The sequence below is a fragment of the Elephas maximus genome, chromosome 11 (assembly GCF_024166365.1).
Source record: "Elephas maximus indicus isolate mEleMax1 chromosome 11, mEleMax1 primary haplotype, whole genome shotgun sequence".
In the NCBI taxonomy this organism is placed as follows: Eukaryota; Metazoa; Chordata; class Mammalia; order Proboscidea; family Elephantidae; genus Elephas; species Elephas maximus.
In genome coordinates this window covers 112,059,247-112,079,255 of record NC_064829.1, presented here as the reverse complement: position 1 = coordinate 112,079,255, position 20,009 = coordinate 112,059,247, and the positions used below count along the sequence as shown (strand labels likewise).

At 56.3% G+C, this 20,009-nt stretch overlaps 3 protein-coding genes across 4 annotated transcripts in view; 2 read left to right on the top strand and 1 right to left on the bottom strand.

The window, feature by feature from the left end:
- Nucleotides 1-6,021, top strand: part of SAMD4B (sterile alpha motif domain containing 4B) — a 40,045-nt gene extending 34,024 nt beyond the window's left edge. For both annotated transcript variants that reach the window (XM_049900562.1, XM_049900563.1), the window contains exons 9-13: nt 290-408; nt 954-1,152; nt 1,335-1,458; nt 3,532-3,615; nt 3,823-6,021. In XM_049900562.1, coding sequence (XP_049756519.1) covers nt 290-408; nt 954-1,152; nt 1,335-1,458; nt 3,532-3,615; nt 3,823-3,851 — 555 coding nt within the window. In that variant the 3' untranslated portion in view covers nt 3,852-6,021. The remainder of the gene's footprint in view (nt 1-289; nt 409-953; nt 1,153-1,334; nt 1,459-3,531; nt 3,616-3,822) is intronic.
- Nucleotides 6,022-6,231: 210 nt separating this feature from the next.
- PAF1 (PAF1 homolog, Paf1/RNA polymerase II complex component) lies at nt 6,232-11,166 on the bottom strand. Its single transcript, XM_049900564.1, has 14 exons — nt 10,844-11,166; nt 10,099-10,128; nt 9,909-10,001; nt 9,493-9,614; nt 9,333-9,399; nt 9,123-9,224; nt 8,932-9,037; nt 8,777-8,845; nt 8,556-8,659; nt 8,353-8,469; nt 8,128-8,256; nt 7,002-7,107; nt 6,803-6,893; nt 6,232-6,716 (listed from the first exon to the last, which is right to left on the bottom strand). Exons 1-14 carry the CDS (start codon nt 10,888-10,890, stop codon nt 6,319-6,321), a joined length of 1,581 nt encoding a protein of 526 aa, XP_049756521.1. The 5' UTR covers nt 10,891-11,166; the 3' UTR covers nt 6,232-6,318.
- A 189-nt stretch (nt 11,167-11,355) lies between these two features.
- MED29 (mediator complex subunit 29) lies at nt 11,356-14,558 on the top strand. Its single transcript, XM_049900566.1, has 4 exons — nt 11,356-11,663; nt 11,945-12,003; nt 12,431-12,515; nt 14,260-14,558. Exons 1-4 carry the CDS (start codon nt 11,448-11,450, stop codon nt 14,500-14,502), a joined length of 603 nt encoding a protein of 200 aa, XP_049756523.1. The 5' UTR covers nt 11,356-11,447; the 3' UTR covers nt 14,503-14,558.
- Nucleotides 14,559-20,009: the final 5,451 nt, after the last annotated feature.

Genomic DNA, 20,009 nt, shown 5'->3' with positions numbered 1-20,009 from the left:
TCCTTCTCTGGGGAACAGTGCCCTACCCTCCTAGTTGCCCCTCAGCTTCCATCTCAAACGTCTGTCCCTCAGGGAGGCTTTCACCGACCCATCACACTAGTTCAGGTTTCTTGACCTCCTATACGTCTCTCTCCCAGCAGTTAGCACAGCTGTAGTTACCTGTGTATCTTCCCCCAGCCAAATGCTAAGCTCTGTGAGCACAGAGCAGACAGGCGGTCAGTATTTGAATGAATGAATGGAAAGCAGATCCGAAAGAAGCACCCCCTCCCTCCCTCGCCCCCTATTGTAGGCTTTCACGGAGACGCAGAAGAAACGACTGCTGTCCTGGAAACAGCAAGTACTGAAGCTCCTCCGGACATTCCCTCGCAAAGCCGCACTAGAGATGCAGAGCTACCGGCAGCAGAAGGGGTGAGCCCATGCTGGTTGACAGATGGTGGCTGAAGGGTGACTGCATTCTGGGCAGGGAACCAGGCTGTACTCATTCCCTCCGGGGCAGCTTACATAAGCCACCCAGTGAAGGCAGAGTGCTTCCCCAGAAGGCAACCGGGGGCACTGGCACTAGCACAGGACGCTGAGCTGGCAGAGAACACACACGTCCTCAGTGGCAGGTTGTTGGCCTGTACCTTGTTCTCCTCACCTGTCTGCAGGGAGCTCTGAAGTCTCTCCCTACCCCAGACAGATAGTAAATGTGCCCCACTTCAGCGCTGAAGTTAGGAGAAGTGCTTTGAGTGGACAGTGAGGAAACCCCTATACTCCCCATCTCCCTCCTGGGGGCATCCTTGGGTCAGAAGGAGTCAGGTTATGTGATGCAGGGATGTGGTCAAGGATCAGGAAATCCTGTTCTGAGGAGGTTCAAGTTCTGTCCTACTTGTTGGGGCCATGGTGGGGGTAAAGAAGGGGTGGACAGATGGACCCTGTCCTAAATTGAGACCCTGCCTTCTGCTCTCTCACAGCTGGGCATTCGGCTCCAACTCACTCCCCATAGCTGGCTCTGTGGGGATGGGGGTGGCCCGGCGAACCCAGCGACAGTTCCCCATGCCTCCCCGGGCACTCCCACCCGGCCGGATGGGCCTCCTGAGCCCCTCAGGCATTGGGGGTGTCTCCCCCCGACATGGCCTCACCAGCCCCAGCCTTGGAGGCCAGGGCCGACAGGTGAGCCGACTCTAACAGAGGATCTGGTGCTTCCAGGGTTGGGGTGCGCTGCCTGGGATATGTGTGTCTTTATCTCTGCGTCTGGTCCCAGCTCAGAGGGCAGGGGGCTCCTTTGCCAGCTCCACCACGCTGGGCCTCTTCCTGCTCATCCACCGCCTTCCCTGGTCCCACACCTTATGCAGAGCCTGTGGTTTGCCAACCCTGGAGGCAGCAACAGTATGCCCAGCCAGAGCCGCAGCTCCGTACAGCGCACCCACTCGCTTCCGGTCCACTCGTCGCCCCAGGCCATTCTCATGTTTCCTCCAGGTGAGATGCCCCACCCTGGGGACTGCAGGACACCATCCCCGCTACACTCTCCCTGCTGCCCTGGTCTCTGTGCCTGCCGTCCGGCCATCGCCACTGCTTGAGCTCCTCTCCCCGTGTGCCTGCCGCTCTGCTCCCATCCCCCTCATCCTAGGCTTTCTCAGACTCTTGGTTTGTTTCCTTTTCTTCTGTCTCTCAAGTTCTGCCTTCTTTCTCTCTCTCTCTGGATCTTCTTTTTCTCACTCCTTTCTCCCACCATCTCTACACCTTTGCCTCCCTGTCTCGTAATCTTGGTGTCTCTCTCAGTCTCCTCAGTTTGTCAGGGTTGAAGGCATGGGATGGGCAGAGCAACAAGGTTGGTGGTGGGAAATCCTGCCTGATCAGCCCCTCCACCAGCATTCTTTCTGAAGTCAGTGAGCACATAGGAGCCAGCAGCCTTCGGCTCGTAGACCAGGTTCTACACTAAAGAGTGTTGGCAGGGGAGAGTGTTTTACTTTTCTAACAGCCCAGCCCAGCGATGGGAAATCAGAATCGGGGCTGTTGTGGTAAAAGGGAGCTTAGGCGCTGGCCACAGGGCCCTGCCCTGCCCTGCTCAGCTGCTAGGGTTGAGTCCTCACCTTGTGCTGGGCACTGGGGGGACAGAGACAGATAAAGTGGATCTGGAATGGGCTGCCTCTGGAAAGGCCTTTAGGTTTACTGTTGACCCTCAGGTCTTTGTGTCATAAACAGCCAAATCAGTGGAGACTCTTAACTGATGAGATAACATGGACTGTATCATTATAAGGCAGGGGACCCAGTCTTTCATGTTCATCTTAGCACAAGGCTTGGCATCTCTGAACAATTGTTAAATGAGTGCATGGGTGAACCACAGGAGCAAAAAATCAGAACCATTTTTCTGCCGGCTTACCGGGTATTGTGTCAGCTTTCTTGCCTTGTACTGAATCTTCCTGACTGTGTGTGCCGTGGTACTAATGATGATGTTGGATGCTGTCAAGTCGATTCCAACTTACAGTGACCCAGTGGGACAGAGGAGAACTGCCCTGTGGCATTTTCTTGGCTGTAATCTTTATGGAAGCAGATCACTAGGTCTTTCCTATGGAGCTGCTGGGTGGGTTCGAACCACCAACCTTTCTGTTAGCAGCTGAGTGCCTAACCATTGCTCCACCAGGGCTCCTTGGCACTGATATTATTCCTATCTTATCAGTCAGGAAGCTGAGACTCAGAGAAGTGACTTTTGGCCGAGTTTAAAAAAAATTTTTTTGTTTTTTTTTAGAAGGTGAGACATTCGGGTGGTCTGATAGGGCCAGGGTTCCTGGTTCAGGTGGGACTGTGATCAAAAGTGAGGCTGGAGAGGTGAGGAGGGTCTCCTAAACCCAGGGAGAAAGCTCACACCTCTTCCAGATGGCAGTAAGGGGCTGAGGAAGTTGTTTAAGTGGTGTGGGGTGGGCCAGGTCTACCCAGGAGGTGAGCTGTTTCCCAGATGCCAGAACCGGAGGCACTCTTAGAGGCAGCTTGAGGACAAGTACTGTGGCTGCTGGCCTGATTTGCCCCACCTTCCCAGAGAGCAAGTCCCACTGGGGACAGGAAGGGTTTTAATTAAGCTCCTGCACCAAGTACAGAGCTGGTCATCCATCAGGGAGCGTGGGGCTGGCCAGTGTCTGGGCAGATGCCCAGACTGTGCCCAAGGCAATGTACAGCCTGTGTGCAGAATAGTCGGAGCCTGTGTGTGGGCTCCAGGAAGCCCCCTCTCGGCTCCACATCACTTCCTCTGTCTAGCAGTCCGGCTTTCTCTGTTAGCTCTCTTCCCTTGCCATCGTCTCCTCTGCCTGCTTTGTGACACACCCAGGCCTCATCTCTGCCCTTTGTCTCTGCCCAGTCATCTGCCATGGAGCGTGTGCAGGTCTTGCGTGCACAGTGTGTCTCTGGCCTCTTCCTCCCTCTCCCAAGAAATTTGTCTCACACACTTTCTCTCTCAGCTGTTCTGCCAAGCAAGCCTGTCTCCATCCTTTGTCTCTCCAGCCCTTCTTTCCACCCCAGTCCTGTCCTCACCCTGTCCGTCTTCCTCTCTCCGTCCAGACTGCCCGGTCCCTGGGCCTGACCTGGAGATCAATCCCACTCTGGAGTCTCTGTGTCTGAGCATGACAGAACACGCCTTGGGTGGTGAGCATTTCCTCTTCCCCTGACCCAGCTCCCACCTACCCAGCGTCTTCACCTCTGAACTGAGCAACTCAGAGCCATCCTGAGGGGTCCCTAGGGGAGGCCAGACTCCAGGGAGGGCCTGGCTGGGATGACAGGCTACCTGAGCGCCTGTTCTCGGACCTCCCACCAGCTCCTGATCTTCCTCCCTTCCTCCCTTTCTCACCACAGATGGGACAGACAAAACCTCCACCATCTGACGGGACCCACAGCCCAGCGCACCCATAGGCTCCCCGGGCGGCGGGCGGGGGCCGACCCCCAACGGGCTTCTCCGCGGCAGCGAGAGGGTGGGCTGGCTCAGCTATACATTCTAATATTTTTCTACTCTCTCACCCTTTTAACTTTTGTTTAACATTGGCACCCGCCTTGCTCACTCACTCCCAGGCCCGTCGCGGGATCTCTGCTGAGGCCGGGGGAGGTAGGGGCAGCCAGGAAAAAGGGGGGCAGGGACTGGCCAGACTGCCTACCCCTTCTTTCCATCCCTCATCCCCACCTGGCCCTGTTACCCAGCCTCCTCCAGACTGCTGACCACCTGCCCCTCCCCAAGGAGGGAGACACCCCCAGAGACAAGCTGACCCGCTCCCTTGCGGAGCTTGTGCAGAAACATCTGACCCTGGGGAGAAGTGAGCAGGGAGATAACCTGAGAGGAGCTGAGGAGAAGCGGTGGACTGGGGAGGGGAGCCCCTCTCCACCCACCAACTTCCTCCTCTTCCCCATCCCACGAGGACAGGAGCCACCTGCCTCTCACTCACCTCCTTTTGCCCTGTTTATCAGAGGTTCTCTACAATTAATTTCTTAGGCCTATTTAAGATACATATTTATATAGTTCTTAACGGTTTTTCTCTGATCATTCCCTCGCATTTTTAGAATCCCCAGGCCTCTCTCTGAGCCAAGACAGTGGCAGGGGGCGCCTGAATTTTATGAGGGGAGAGGGCAGAGCCCCCTCCCCCAGACCCCCCTAGCCCCTCTTCCTATCCCCCCCCTCCAGCCCCGGCCCTGGTTCCCCTAGACGCAGAGGTTGAAGGTGGGGAGCCAGGACAGCCAGTGAGGTCAGGAAGTCTGTTGCCTTAACGTCCCCTTCTCCACCCACACGCCCCTTCTCCACTCCCAGGTTTGGCTGGTGAGAGACGGGGTAAGGAATAGGGGAAGGGGATTGTTTGGTTTTTGGTTTCTTTCCCTGCCCCCTTTTCTTTCCGCCTTCCCCGCCCCCATTATGTCATGACCTCATTTAAGTGGAACACTATTATCATAACCCGGAGATTTGTCCCAGCCCGTGTCATACAGGTCTCGGATCCCTGTTCCTACTGAGGCGCTGTGCTGGAGCCCAGGTGGAGGGAGGGGATTCGGGGGCACAGACTGGGGAAGCCAGGCTCCCCCTTTTCCAGCCCCCTCTTCCTCCTCAACCTACCCCCCTCACTGGGACATTCTCAAGCTTTTCACACCGAAAAGGAAAAAAAAAATGTTATTTTTAGATACATTTTATGAATAACTTTTGTTATGAATATGGCTGGTAACCATTGTGTATGTTATTAAAGATACAAAATGTTGGGAAAAAACAAAAAACCAAAAAAAGAACAATTTTAAACCCAGCGCCCTCCCCGTACCTCCCCCAGTGCCCCAGGCCTTCTTGCCCCTGCCCTCCTGGTCTGTGGAACTAACTCCCTCAGCCTTGTGCCCAGGGAGGGGCGGAGGCCCGGGTCCGGGAGCCCTAGGCCCTGCCCCCAGGTCCTCAGCTCCTCTCCCAGTGCAGGCCGGTGGGGTGTCAGGTTTATTTATGTACCTCTTGCACACTCATCAACCTATGCAAGTCCCCTCCCCGGCCCTCCACGTTTCTGTGCCTTTGCTCATTCTCCTCAAGCTCCCAGGACACCCTGGCCCCTGCCTGCCTGCCCGGCCCAGGAAGCGGAGCGACAGGGGCACCTCGTTTGGAATCAGTAGGGTGTCCCTCTTACCGGGCCCTCACTCCCTCCAGCCAGCCCCATCCTGTTCTTCACTACCTGTCAGGATGCACTGGCTCTGCCTGCTTGCCAGGTGGTGAGGGACACCTCCACACACACAAGGAGGCAAGAGCCAGCCCCTCCCTCGTCGCCCCGACAGCAGAGTGCCAGAGTGCGCAGGACGCAGGCGGCCCCACTCTGATGGGCAGGACCCGGCCCCTCTTCCGCCCCCATCCCAGCCCGGCCCTTCCACCATGATTTCGCCCTCCCCCACCCTTTGTCCCCAGCCCCACTGGCAGAATCAGCTTTGAGTAACTGTACAGTTTTTCTCGCTGTTGGAGAAGACTGATTTGTTGGAGTTTCACTTGTTTCATGGTCTGGGCTTATTTTGGAAAAAAAAAAAAACAAAAAAAACCAAAAAAGGATTCTGACCTTTGTTATACTACACTTAATGGAAACCCCAGTGGTTCTGCCCCTGTGGCCTTCTGCTTCTGTGCCTTAGGCTGCGGTCGCTGAGCACCTGGGATGGGAGTCAGGTGGGGTGAGACCACAGGGCCTGGGAGGGAAGAGAAGTTCTTTATTAACTGCAAAAGGGTGGGGTGGGGTGGGGTGGGGTGGGGTGGGGTGGGTGGGGGTGGAGGGACAAACGAAGTGAAGAGCTCACAGGCCACTAGAAAAGTGCCTTCCTGCTCACAACAGCGATGTCTGCACCAGCCTGACACCCTGGCACTCAGTCACTGTCACTGTCAGCCTCGCTGGAATCTGAGGGTGCAGCTTCACTGCCATCCTCCTGGGCCGAGTGCTCACTGCCGCTTGGGAAGGGACTGGCGCTGCGACTCCGCTGGCCACCCCCTTCACTGCCACTGTCCGAATCATTGTCACTGCCACGGGCCCGTCCTCTGTCCTCATCATCAGAGTCAGCGTCGTCTTCCGAATCGGCATCGCTGCCAAAGATCTCCTCCTTATCCCGGGCAGCCCGGGCCTCATCCTCGCTGCTCTCATCCTCGCCACTGCCGCTCTTGTCGCTGGCCTCGTCCCTGTCCCCTTCCTCCCGTTCACTCTCGCTGCCTGAGCGCTCTTCCTCACTGCCTTCCTTTTCGCTGCTGCTGCCCTTCTCTCGCTCTTCATCTGTGGGGAAGCAAGAAGAGGTGAGGCCCGCCTGCCCTGTCCCCCACCCTCTTCGGCCTCCTGGGGTCTGATCTGTCTGGCTTTACCTGAGCCCCCAGCTTCTTTCTCCTCTGTCTCCATCTCCTCCTCCTCCTCCTCTTCCGGTTCGTGGTTCTCCAGCTGGGCCTTTCGTGCCTCCTGGAAACAGCAAGAGTAGGACGGGAGGGTCACTGTCAGACCTCTGTTCCCCTCCTCACCCTCCACCACCCTCCCTATGGCTGCCCTGGCCAGCATGGTGCTCGTTACCTGGGCTTCTAATTCCTTCTCGTTCATGTCCCGGTGTTTGACCACAAGCAGGGCATTGGTACCCGACTGAACCCCAGCCTTGGCCCGACGCTTACTGAGGCGAACCCTGCGGGGGGGGAGGCATGCAGAGGATGTGGTTAAAGACCCCACCCGAGTGAGGGGTCTGGTCTGCCTTGGTTTCCTTTGCCGTCAGTGTTTAGCCAGAGCAGGCCAGGGTAAACACGGACAGAAAAGCCTGCGTGAGGGAGACAGAGCCAGTGGTCAGGGGCAGGGAGAGGCAAAGATGATAGCTCTCCAGGTACTAACTGGGTGACCCTGCACCATTTCTTAATGTGAATTGTCAACACTTACAAAACTGGGGTTCCCACCTAATCCAGATTTCTGGCTTCTAGAAAACAGGAATCTATGGTTGTATGGGGCCTCTGTGCCCTCCACAGCATAGCACCAGGGGGCTGTAGCTGGCTCAGGGTGTCCCTCAGAGGTTGCCAAGAGCTCCAGGTCATCCAGACCCTAGCAGCCCACTGCTGTCTGGCTTACAGGATCGGAATGTGTGGTCCCTGCTTTAAATACAAACTCAGGGTCACACTTGCCTAATCCTTATACCAAGTGTCCTTAGCAAATCAGTGAACTTTTAGCCAACAGGAAAGAATTTTGGAATCACACTTTTGAACTTGGGTATCCCAATGTTTCCTTTAAAACATATATGCTAATTTTATCATTCTATACTTGGGCTATGTTTACTTCCACATAAAATCTCATTCATGTTGGGGAAAATTGGGCTGTCGGCCCTATACAAAAGAAGAAAGGCCTGACAGTCTTTGGAAAATCAGCCAGTGAAAACCCTACGGATCACGTTTCATTTTGTCGCACTGAGACTGACCCGACAGCACCCAACGATCACCGTATACAAAATCTCTAATGTCTCCAGCGCTACGTAAAGCTTTTCTTTCTGCCCACTCACGTTAGAGACAGAACCAGCTTATGCACGTGAGGAGGCTTTTGCTGCTCTTATAAGTGCGTGTGACAAATTCTTAGGTCAAGTGTCCCCCCAAGGTGGCCCTCATATGCTCCAGGGTCTTGAGATGCACAGGCCCAAACTACCCCAAGATGAGAGTGTGCTGAATACCTCGTCTCCAACTCATTGTAGTAAACCCCATCACCCTCTCGGAAGATGAAGAAGTAGTTTTCCTCGTATCCCTTGCTAGCCTTGTTCTTCACGTTCCAGTTGTACTCTCGAGCAATCTTGTAGTCGTACCTGACCACGAGAGTATAAGATCAACCCCATTCCTTCCCTATGAGGGGGAAAAGAGGACGCACTTCTCAACTCCCAAACCCAACCCCAAGCACGTACACATCATCTGGCGCGTAGTCCATCTCCTCCTCCTGGTCCCGCTTTCGTTTCTTCAGCGTCTCTTCCACGGGCAGGAAGTAAGCCACAAACTGGTTCCCTTCCTCATCCATCATGCCCCTGGTTGGGGGAAGTGGAGGAGCAATGAAGAGTGAGGACAAAGAGGCTATCAAGGAGCAGGCCAAGTGGGCAGCTGGGCTTCCTACCTGATCATGGCCTGAGACATCATCTCCAGGGCAGCTGCTCCGCTCGTGTCCTTGGGAGCTGGGTCTGAGTCAAAGATTACCTGAGCACACGGGTTGATCCACATCTGGGAGGATGGAGAGCACTGGGGTTGGACTGGAATGGGCAGAGACGGGAGGCCTGCCCCTGGCCCACCTCCTTACTTTTTGCTACCCCACTCCCTGCCTCCCATCCTGAATCTGACCTTAAAGTCTGGGAAGACAGGCATGACCTCCACTGGTGTCACTCGTGGCTTGCTGTAATGTTGGGAGATCTGGGGGGCAAAAACAGGGTGAAGTAGAGGACAAGTTCTGGAGCCACACCTTTCTCTGCCTTTTCCCATACCAGCCCCTCAGTTACCGACTTCTGGGCATCCTCAAAAGTCTTCTCAATGGCTGTAATCTGGCTATCCCTGTCTTTGTATATTTCCTCCTCAGTGAATTGCTGCTTCACAGAAACTCCAATCCTAGGAATGAAGAGAAAGGCCTTATAGAGGGCCACTGGACATACCCGAAATTTCCACCAACCGTCCCTACTCAGCTGCAACGTACTTGACCTCGGGCTTTTCGTTGGAGATGCCATAACGGTTGAACTCGGTGGAGATGTATTCTGTCTTTCGCATCCACGGCACCACCTTCGCATGCTGCTGGGATCTGAGGTAGCGGATCAGGGCCCTCAGGACCTCAGGGCCCTCAGGACCTCACCGCCCTCCTTGGAGATCCCATCCAAGCCAGGCCCCAACACCCCCTTGGCATCCCCACCTCTTAGAGCTTGTGGGGGCTTGAATCTCCTCTTCCAAAAGCTTCTCATCAGCTGGATCTAGGAGAACTAGAGGAGAGCAGTGGTGGCGGGACCGTCAGGAAGGAGGCCTAGGCATGGCCTTTGCTTGCCTCTGCAGACCCTCCCTGCCTCCCCACACACCATTAGGGTCAATGCGGTAGGTGTCAGGGTTGATGAGGTCGATGGTGACCCCCAGGTCTGGCTCAGTCAGTAGGTCATGTTTGTGCTGTTTCTCCAAGGAAGTGGCTTTGTACTGGACGAACCTGGGTGGAGAAACATGCCTGTTATGATTTCCTGATGGCAGCTTTACCCCTCATCCCTGCTTCCTAGAGGCCATGCTTCTCCTCTCTGGGGAGGAACTCGAGTGTCCCTCCCCATACTGGGGGCAGAAGGCTGGCACTCCAGTGGGAAGACACTGCTTGCCCCATTGACACATTTATTAAGCACCTACTACTGCCCTTGTGGCCTTAAGGCAAGAACAGCCAACAGAGCAGCAGTCCCTGCCCTGAGGAACTCATATTCTGGTGAATTGCTCCCCCATCCCTGATCTGTCTCACCTGTTCTGGTCGAAAGGGTAGGTGATGAACTTTGGGTCGAAGGGAATGTCGGGGAGGCTATTGCAGTACTTGACTCGGCAGACCACTCCAGACCTGGGAACACAACAGCTCAAAACTGGCCCCTACTGGCCCACCTCTGCTCCCAGCTCCCACTGGCCCACCCCTTCTTGGAAAGCACAGTGGGGCTCACCTCTCAGGCAGAGTCCGATGGGAATTGGGCCTGGTGGGAAAAAGAGAGACACAGAGAGAAACGAGATTGACAGAGTGGAAGGAAGGGGCTGCTTCAAGCTTTTACAAGGGGAACGTTACATGCCTGATCCTCTTTGGAAGAGGTATCTCCAGGCGTCTTAATGGAGGGAGCCAAGAATTCAATCCCGTTTGAAGTAGCTCCAAATGCCTTAATAAACCCATTGCCATCCAGTCGATTCTGATTCATAGCGACCCTATAGGGCAGAGTAGAACTGCCCCCATAGAGTTTCCAGGGAGCGCCTGGGGGGTTCGAACTGCCACCCTTTTGGTTAGTAGCCGAACTCCTAACCACTACACCACCAGGGTTTCCAGTGCCTTAAAGAATGAGGCCAAATACTCAGTCCCTTCCTAAGGGGATGTCTTCCAAATCCTTTAATAAAAAGACCCACACACTCAATCGTTTGTTAAAGACGGGATTCCAGACCCTTTATTGGAGGGGTCTAAAAACTCGATTAATTCGAAGAAAATCTCTAAAACGCTGAATCCCTCCACTGGATGGTAGGGAAGGGGACAAGGTCCCCGTCCCAGAAGGAACCTAGAGACCCCGCCCCCCTCGCCAGAGGTGAGCGCTCCGTGACGTCGCGGGCGCACCTGGGCTGAGGCGCTGCAGGCACCTCCCGCGCCCAGACCCCCGCGCCCCGCCAAACCGAGGGGAGAGCGAAGCCGCCAGGAGACGCGGCGCCTACCTGTGGCCATCCTCCCGCTGGGCCTGGGTCTGGATGGTGGGCGCCATGGCGACGAGGCGACGACGGCCGGGCCGGGGCCCTGGCTGTGCCGCGGGGAGCTGCGGAGAGGCTTGCCGCTTCGGCGGACGCCTGATCCGGGGCCGGGCCGGGCCGGAGCCGCTCTCCGAGGGGAGTGAGTGGGTCGGGGTGAGGGGGGCTGACAAGAAGAGTTCCGGACGACGGAGGAAAAGGGCAGGCAGCGCCGAGGACGGACCGGCAGCTCCGGCTCCACCAACTGTCGCCAAGACGCTGAGGGCCTGACAGGGCGCCTCACGCCGCGAGGCCTTCGGGGAAATAGAGTCCGAGTCGAACCCACACGCGGATTGGCCAGCGGCTGGGCGGGGGGCGGAGCAAGGGAACAATGTCCGCCTGTGATTGGCGGAAAGATACCTCAGTCTGGACGGCAGGTTTCAGAGTCTATGTGACGGCAGATGGGATACCTCCTTCCCTCCCATTGGCTGAATTGTCTGGGAGGCGGGGCTAGCTAGCACAACGGGGCCTAGGGAGGAAAAAAAACAACCGAGAGCCGCTCTGTGGCGCGGTTCCGGCGCGCTCAGCGAGGAAGATGGCTGCGCCCCAGCAGCCCCCTTCGACGGCTTCCTCAGCCGCTGGTGTGTCGGGCCCGGGCTCGGCGGGCGGCCCGGCTGCCCAGCAGCAGCCGCAGCCGCCGGCACAGCTGGTGGGGCCTGCGCAGAGCGGGCTTCTGCAGCAGCAGCAGCAGGACTTCGATCCCGTGCAGCGCTACAAGCTGCTCATCCCGCAGCTGAAGGAGAGCCTACAGGTGATGGGCCGGGAGCCGCGCCGAGCCAGCGGGATGGGGAGAGGACGGGCTCGCGCTGAGTCTGCCCTCGATCGGCGCGAGAAGGGGGCCTGAGGGAGGCCCGGGAGGTTGCTGCGGGCAATGCGGGCGGTGGTGGCCGTAGGAATGGGACTGGGCGCTGCTGTGACATGTCAGGAGGGCAGGTGCCAAATGAAGAGGAGGAGTGGGTACAGATCTGCTAAGGGCGTCCCCTTCAGTTTCTCCATCACCCCTTTTTTGTGTTGTTTTATTTTATTACCCAGACCTTGATGAAGGTTGCAGCTCAGAACTTGATTCAGAACACGAATATTGACAACGGACAGTGAGTGCAGCCCCTTTCCCTGGGGTGACCCATCTCCACCTCAGTCTCAGAATCTCCCTGTGCCCAGGCTTCCACCTGTCTACAGACAAACGCCGCCCCCTCCGCTTGTCCTGCGCTTTGTGGCTTCGCGTCTACTACTGCTGGGGCCCTGGTGGCACAGTGATTTAAGAGCTTGGCTACTAAACAAAAAGTCAGCGGTTCGAATCCAGTCACTCCTTGGAAACCCTATGGGGCAGTTCTATTCTGTCCTGTACGGTCGCTATGAGTCGGAATTAACTCGATAGCAACGGGGTTTTACTGCCTGTCCCCTAGGCCCTGCCCTGGTCTCTGGGCCTGCTCTTGGTTGAGTGATGGATAGTTGGATACACACTGGTGTCTCAAAGGTTGGAAGTCCATTCCTCAATTACTCTCTTCTCCTGGGCTGTAGAAAGAGCAGTGACGGACCCATACAGCGCTTTGACAAGTGTCTGGAGGAGTTCTATGCACTCTGTGACCAGCTGGAGCTCTGCCTGGTAAGGGGCTTCCCAGACACTAGTGCCCCAGCCCTGACTCAGCCCCCTGAGTCCTCAGGCACCGTCATTCAGTCACTCAGCACACACTCAGCAGCACCTTCAGGCCAGGCCTGTGCTTCAGCCAATGTGAGGGACACAGTGCTGCTCTGATCCTTACCCTCACAGAGCCTCTAGTCCAGTGGGGTGACAAGTATGTCCCCAAACAGCAACAGCAAGAGTGGTCAGGGCTGGGATGGGGGAGGCACAGGCAGAAGGGTCGGGGTTAAAACGAGGGAATCTCAAGGGACTGTGGAAGCCCTGAGAAGGCACCCAACCTGCCTTGTCTGGGCTGGGGGATGGCTCAGGGAAGGCTCCTGGGAGCACATCTGAGCTGAGGCTGGAAGAAAGAATGGGAGAGGGACAGGAGTTGGGAGAAGGGCAGGTGGCTAAGAGTACGGCCTCTGGGATGCGGCTGACTGTGTGAATCCCCCAACCATCAGTGTCCACTTCTGAGCTTTGGGTTCCTCCTTTGGAAAATGGAGTTTCAGAGAAGACTTAGCGAGATCATGCACGTAAAATACATCATGTGGCACCAGGCGTATGGTGAGGGTTTCTTATAGTACCGTCATCATCATCATTTTGAACTAGATCTGGAAAAAAAAGTCAGAATTGGAGAAGCCTGGTAGTGGCAGAAGAGTGTTCCAGCAAGTGAGGACAGCTTCGGCTTTACATGCACTTCGGAAACTTGAAGAATTCAGTCTGGCTGGTAGTCATTTGGGCTTGTCGGAGATTGAGCATGGCCCTAGGGCACTGGGGAACCATGGAGGATTTCACACAGGGAGAAACATGGACCCATCTGCTCTTTAGGAATATCCTTCTGGCTGCCAACTGAGGGACGGGTTACAAGGGCCAAGACTGCCTCCAGTCTCTGGAAGTCCAAGGAGGTGGCCACGGCACGATCCAGGTGGGATAGGTCTAGGCGCAGCCAGGCAGGGCCTTAAGGAAGGGAAGGAAACAAGGGCAGGTGGGAGAGATGCTGAGGAGGCCTGCGTACAGGCAGGTGCGGGGGAGAAGGAGCCTCCAAGATGAGGCTCAAGGCTCCGTTTGCAGTGTTGGGGCCGTCCCTTACAGGGGAACCCAGGAGGAAGAGGAGCAATTTGGAGAGAGAGTATGAGGGGCCCCGGGGAATGTCAGGAGAGGCAGGTGTTGGGGACAGAGAATGTGGACATGAGTCCAGAGGTGGGAACTGGTGTGGTGTGTGTGGGTGTGACCGCCCTGGGAGGACATGAGGAGGAAGAGGAGAAGACGGCCTGGGAATTGCTCATGTGAGGCTTGGGTAGAGTGAGAACTGCCTAGAAGGAGCAGCCAGACAAATAGGGGGAAAACCAGGAGTGGGAGCCAGGGAGGCCACAGACAGCTCCAAGCCTGGGCTTAGGACCCAATCATGAGAATGACAATAAGAGTAGACAACGTTCTTTAGTTAGCACTTAAACGATGGGGCACGACTTGTGCCCCTTGCCTCACGAGCCTGTCCTCACTGTTGTCACTTCCTGAGGTAGACAGAGATGGTTCTTAAATCCCTTTTCCAAAGGAAGAAACCGAGGCTCACAACCACTTGCTTGAGGTCACTCAGCAAGTGACCAGCAGGGCCAGGCTTTGACCCTAGGACCCTGGGATCCCAGAGGCCCAGCAGAGTGTACCCCAGGTTGGCCCTTGGGCTGGGGTTGGGAGCGCTGGGAGCATAGCCTTGCCCTCCTGCCCACAGCGCCTGGCACATGAGTGCCTGTCCCAGAGCTGCGACAGTGCCAAGCACTCTCCGACGCTGGTGCCCACAGCCACCAAGCCAGACGCAGTACAGCCGGACAGCCTGCCCTACCCTCAGTACCTGGCCGTCATCAAAGCCCAGATTGCCTGTGCCAAGGACATTCACACTGCCCTGCTGGACTGCGCCAACAAGGTCACGGGCAAGACGCCAGCACCACCCACAGGCCCCGGGGGCACCCTCTGAGCTGGAGGTTGGGGAGTGGGCAGGCCTGGGGAATGAACAAGTGGTAATCTTAAGCAGTCTTGTCTCGGCCTGTTCTTCCTCCCCCCGGAGCCAGCAGGGGGCAGCAGCGGCCTGCCAGCAGAGGGCGGGGCGGGCCTCCGCTCCCTGTGCCCCCCTCCCCCACCCGGTGTTCCCCTCTCCAGCCCGGAGTGGACTTTGGACTGTGTGTGTTGATGACCCCTGTTTCCAGGGGCCTCCCCGCACCTGGCCCTGATGTGGAGCCCTGGCTGGGCTACTCTACCTCTATCTTGCTTGACTCTGTCCCAGTAGGGGCAGGGGATGATTCACTGCTTTTTCTAGCTGTCCCTCTGTCTCTCCTTCATCTGTCTGTCCATCTCTCTCATTCTGATTTTATTTGGCCTTGCCTCTGTCTCTCTGCTCCAATTTCCGTGTCTCCCCCCTGTGGTCCTGGGCCTCCCTGTCTCTCTTTTTTTCTAGTTTCCCTTTGCTATCTCCTGCTGCCAAGTCCTAACAGAGACTCCATGTCTTCAGAGGGGGCCAGATTCTGGGAGGCTGGACACCTGGGTTACCTGGGGTACAGGGAGGAGCTCCGAATTCGGGAGGCACAGACAAGTCCAGAGTCCCCCACCTCCCACGTAAGCGCAGCCCGCAGTGTCCTTGACCCAAAAAAGGGGAAGTGGAGAGGCCCAGGCCCTGACTTCAGCAGGTCTGCTCGGGAGCAGCTGGGGCCCCCAATTGCCCCAGGCTTGCGTCAGAGCACCCGCACCAGGGCCATTGTGCAATCCATGGTGAGGCCCAGCTCAGCTGGATGCCTGGGTCCCTGTATTTTTAGCCCCAAAGAAGAAGTGAAAAGGCCGTGAATCATCAGTTGTGGGGAGGACCCAGGCCCCTGGGCCCCAGTTCTGGGAAGCTGCCCTTGGGGAGGGGGCTCCGGGGAGGGAGTGCCCCACCAAGGTCCCTGCTCCCTGGAGAGCTTCAGGGGAGCTCAGCCATGGCCTTCATGCCTGGACAAGTGCAAGGAGGAGCTACCAGCCCAAGCCCAGCTGTTGGGGTGTGAGAGGTTCCAGTGACTCAGCCGGGTTGGTGGGACTGCCCCACCCAACACCTTCTGTTCCCATCTTCCTGCCCATCAGGACTGGTTGGCCTCCTGTCCTAGATCCCACAACTGCAGGGAAACTCCAAAACCATAGCGACCCAGAGCCCAAGTCCCCACACTAGAGTCCTGGAAAATGACCAGCAGTGTGTGTGTGTGTGTGTGTATGAACATGTACATCCCGGGAAATTCCTCCCCTTTCTCCTTGTCCTTCCTCGAAATGCCAGGGCCCACAGGGTAGGCCATCAGGAAGGCTGGGCTGGAACTCTTGGGCACAAGCTGAAGCTTCCATCCACAGGTGCAACTCCTTCCGGGAAGCCTCGGCCCTGCTCATGTAACTGATGAACCAACTCCCCCCATTATCTACATACTCTCCCTTATTTAAAGTCAACTGATTATGTACTTTAATCCCATCTACAAAATACCTTCACCTTCACAGCAACACCTAGATTAACATTTGAGTACCTTGGCACTATAGCCTACTCAGGTTGACACACACAACTGACCACCATAATCTACCCCTTGGCCACTTGGCACCAGTATACATTTTAAACTATACTGAATCTCCAAATAAATACACTAATGAAGTCATATTTCTGCCTAAAACCCATAATCCATTGCTGTTGAGTTGATCCTGACTCATATCAACCCTATAAGACAAAGAACTGTCCCATAGGGTTTCCAAGGAGTGGCTGGTGGATTTGATCTGACAACCTTTTGGTTGGCAGCCATAGCACTTAACCACTGGGCCACCAGGGCTCCATACTTCTACCTAACGTGATGCAGCTATCCTGTGTATGACCAAAAACGCACTAACCCTTTCCCCAGCAGAGCCCACCCTGGGGGACATGCCAGGTACTGGTGGAGGCGTGTCGGTGCCACACGAGAAGACTGGGGGACAGTTGGACCTACTGGGCAGAGGCAACATGACCACCTTACACAGAGGCTGGGGTGTGGCTTGCCACCACCCATGATCGAGGGCCCACAGTGCTGAAAACCACACCACATTGAAGGGGAAGACTAAAACAGAGCAGGGATGAGGCGAGGGGGTGGGTGCACAGCCCAGCAGCCACACACAGGATGGGACGTGTGCACCAGGAAGCTGTGTTCATTTGACAACCATTTAGTGAGCACCTAGTGTGGGCCAGGCCCAGTACAAAGATCCCTGCCCTGCTGGAGCAGATACCTTAGTGAGAGACCATAAACATGACAAAGTAGAACGTGTTATCTGATAGCGAGATGCTCCAAGAAGAAAAATAAGGCAGAGGAGTGAGATCAGAAGTAGAGATTTATAACAGCAAAAAACTTGGTACTTAGGAATAAGTCTAAGGCAAGAAACACAAGAGGAAAATTATTAAGCCGTTGAAAACCATTAAAGTTGAAGAGCTTAGGTTGGGTAGGGGTTTCACGGATATTAATTACTATGGTGTACGAACGGATGTTACCTGTATTTTCTTGTATTTATTATGTTATATAGATAAGATGGAAACCACAGTGGTGTAATGGTTAAGAGCTACAGCGGCTAATCAAAAGGTCAGCAGTTCAAATCCACCAGGCACTCCTTGGAAACCCTGTGGGGCAGTTCTACTCTGTCCTATAAGGCCGCTATGGCAACCGGTTTATAGATAAGATAGAGCCCTGGCAGCGCATGCGGTGGTTAAGAGCTCAGCTGCTAATCAAAAGGTCAGCAGTTCCAATCCACCAGCCACTCCTTGGAAACCCTAATGGCGCAGTTTTATTCTGTCCTATAGGGTGGCTATGAGTCAGAATTGACTCGATGACAATGAGTTTTTTTAAAATATAGATACACAAGATTATTATCTAAAAAAGGAAAGTTTTTTTTTTTTAACCTTTGACACAAATTAAGGAAAGCCTCACTGAGGCAATACTGGAGCAAAGACTTGAAGTGGGAATAAGTCATGTGAGCATGTGGGGCAAGGGCATTCCACAGAGAGGGAACAGCAAGTGCAAAGGCCCTGAGGTAGGGATGTGCTGTTGTGTTTATTGAACAGCAAGACGACCTGGGCCACAGTGAGGGGGTGGGAATAGGACAGGAAGTCGAAGCAGATCATGGAGGGACTTGGGGAGAACTTTGTTCTTACTAGGTTATTAGACCGAGTCCGGTGCACAACCACACACTCCAGGGAAGGGTGTATGTGAGATACACAGCCACTCCTGTAGGGAAAAGACCGTGGGGGATACACCCCATCCCAACAGAGGATACCATGATCTACCATCCTACAAGCGCGGTGTCCCCAGGGACCCTGTCACAGTGGCTGCACCACAAACTCTCTGAAGAAATAATCCAATGCCATGAATACACAAACAACCCTCTACCCAGCACTTAACCCGCTATCTGTCACCCCATCGCAGACTTTGCCCATCACAGGCTGACTCAGCCCTGCCCTCAGCCCAACACTATCAGAGGCAGTGTCGCTGGGCATAGATAAGGCCGAACACAGACGCTGCCGTGACTTCTCAGGTGCTGGTGTGTGTGCGTCTGCTCTGCCCACGAAGGCAGACACACCAACAACAACAGGGAGGGGGGCCCCCGCCAGCCGCCTCCCCATCACGCGCGCTGCAGACGTCAGGAACCAAGTTCACCAGTTTCACTGCCTTGTGACGGGGCCACAGGGGAACCACATCCAGACACTGGCCTACCATATTCTAATGCACACGCAATCTGTGACACCAACAAATAAGGCCACAGACGCATGTGAGCACTGTTCACACACCTGGTGATTACACACAAAACTGCCACAACCACACACACGCAGATGGGTGAGCTTACACACAAAGTTGTGTGTGCACAGCCCATCACACCCTCACACAGTTGAGGCCCCCATGTGGGGCACACACAGTTGTACATAGTTCTACAAGGCTGAGAGCACCTCTAGTCACACCAGAGGGCACACACCCGCGCCCAGGCATCTTCACGGAGTTACACACACCCTCAGCCACTCCAGATCCTGCCATGGCATACAGCTATACACAGATGTACAAGCAAAACTCCTGTCAGTCACACGTTGTCATGACTGCCACCTCAAAGCCAGATGCACATAGAGTTCCCACACCCACAGAGGGTTAAAATATGCACAATATGGTCAACCGCACAGGCATAGGCAGTTTGGCACACTTATTCACACACACAGTCACGTCTCATGCACCTTCCACCCTCGGTCTCACACAGCCGGTCATGCCGGGGCACACGCCTTCGCACCTGCAGCGCACACGCTGTTCACACTGCCGCGCGCGCGCGCGCGCGCGCACACACACACACAGGTCCCACGCTCCCTCTCCCCCACGCAGTCGCACACCCAGGCGCAGACAGCCAGCCCGTCCCCCAGGCACACTGGACTCACACCCAGTCAGTCCCGCCGGGCGCACACACGCCACAGGCACACACACGTGCTGCGAGTACGCGGCCCCCAGCTCGCCCGCCCGCCGGCCCGGCCGCCCGCCCGCGCGCTCACAACGGCTCTCACACCCCCGCGTTTCCCGTCCCCGCTTGTTTTTCTGGAAACTCTGCTCCCCGCTCCCCTCCCCCTAGGCCGGAAGTGTTTGCTGTATTTTTAGCCTCTCTGGTTTCCGCCCCTACCCCTCTCCCCTAGCCGCTCAGGACCTGCCCCCAGCGCCTTGGCGGGGGACCCCGGCCGTCCCCTTCCCCAACATCATTCCAAAGGGGATTCCCGGCCGCCGCCGCTGGGGCCGCGGATTTTCCCGCTGGCTACGTCGGGAGCGGGGAGGAGTCCAACGTGAACTTCCTCCTGGGCTGGGACGCCTGACCCCCGGGGGTGGGGGTGGGGGTGGGGGCGGGGGCTGGGAGCCCAGACTCCTGAGTCTGAGCCCGGAGGGGCCTGGGGGTCCGAATTCCTGGGTCTTGGGGAGGAGGGGGCTGGAGGCCCGAACTTCCAGGCTTGGGGGAGAAGGGGACAGGGGGCCGGGACTCCTGGGTCTGGGGGAGGAGGCTGCTTGAGAACCTGAACTCTTCTTTCGCGAGGAGGGGCTGAGATCCCGACCCCTGAGCCCCACAGGTCCGTGTTCGGGGTGCGGGGGGTCAGTCTGTCCGCCCGCAAGGTCCCCCCCTTAAGTCTTTTTGGCCCGGTCCCAAGCGTCCCGGCTCTCTGGCGGATGACTCAGCAGATGGGGGAAGGGAGGGAGGGTCAGCCTGACTCAGGGATGGGAAATGCTCCTTTTTTCCAGGGAATCGGAACGGGATTCCTACTCTAGGACCTCGGCCAGCGTCTAGCTGGGCCCCGGAGACCCCAGGGTGCCCCCACCCATGTTCTCCAGCCGTAGTCCTGTTAGCGGCACCGGGATTTGGAGTCCCCCTGGGAGGGGGCCCGAGGCACCACCACCCCATTTCCCGTTGTTTTGTAGGCTCTGTTTACAGAAGACAGAAGCCCTGGTTACA

What these genes read in the sequence shown, in the direction of transcription:
- PAF1 (XM_049900564.1), bottom strand. Translation starts at nt 10,890, where the DNA reads ATGGCGCCCACCATCCAGACCCAGGCCCAGCGGGAGGATGGCCACAG. An exon ending in ATGTCTCAGGCCATGATCAG is followed by an intron (nt 8,470 to 8,555) that starts GTAGGAAGCCCA and finishes TCCCCCAACCAG; the next exon opens with GGGCATGATGGATGAGGAAG. An exon ending in TACAATGAGTTGGAGACGAG is followed by an intron (nt 7,108 to 8,127) that starts GTATTCAGCACA and finishes CCCCCCCCGCAG; the next exon opens with GGTTCGCCTCAGTAAGCGTC.
- MED29 (XM_049900566.1), top strand. Translation starts at nt 11,448, where the DNA reads ATGGCTGCGCCCCAGCAGCCCCCTTCGACGGCTTCCTCAGCCGCTGGT. An exon ending in AGCTGAAGGAGAGCCTACAG is followed by an intron (nt 11,664 to 11,944) that starts GTGATGGGCCGG and finishes TTTATTACCCAG; the next exon opens with ACCTTGATGAAGGTTGCAGC. An exon ending in ACCAGCTGGAGCTCTGCCTG is followed by an intron (nt 12,516 to 14,259) that starts GTAAGGGGCTTC and finishes TCCTGCCCACAG; the next exon opens with CGCCTGGCACATGAGTGCCT.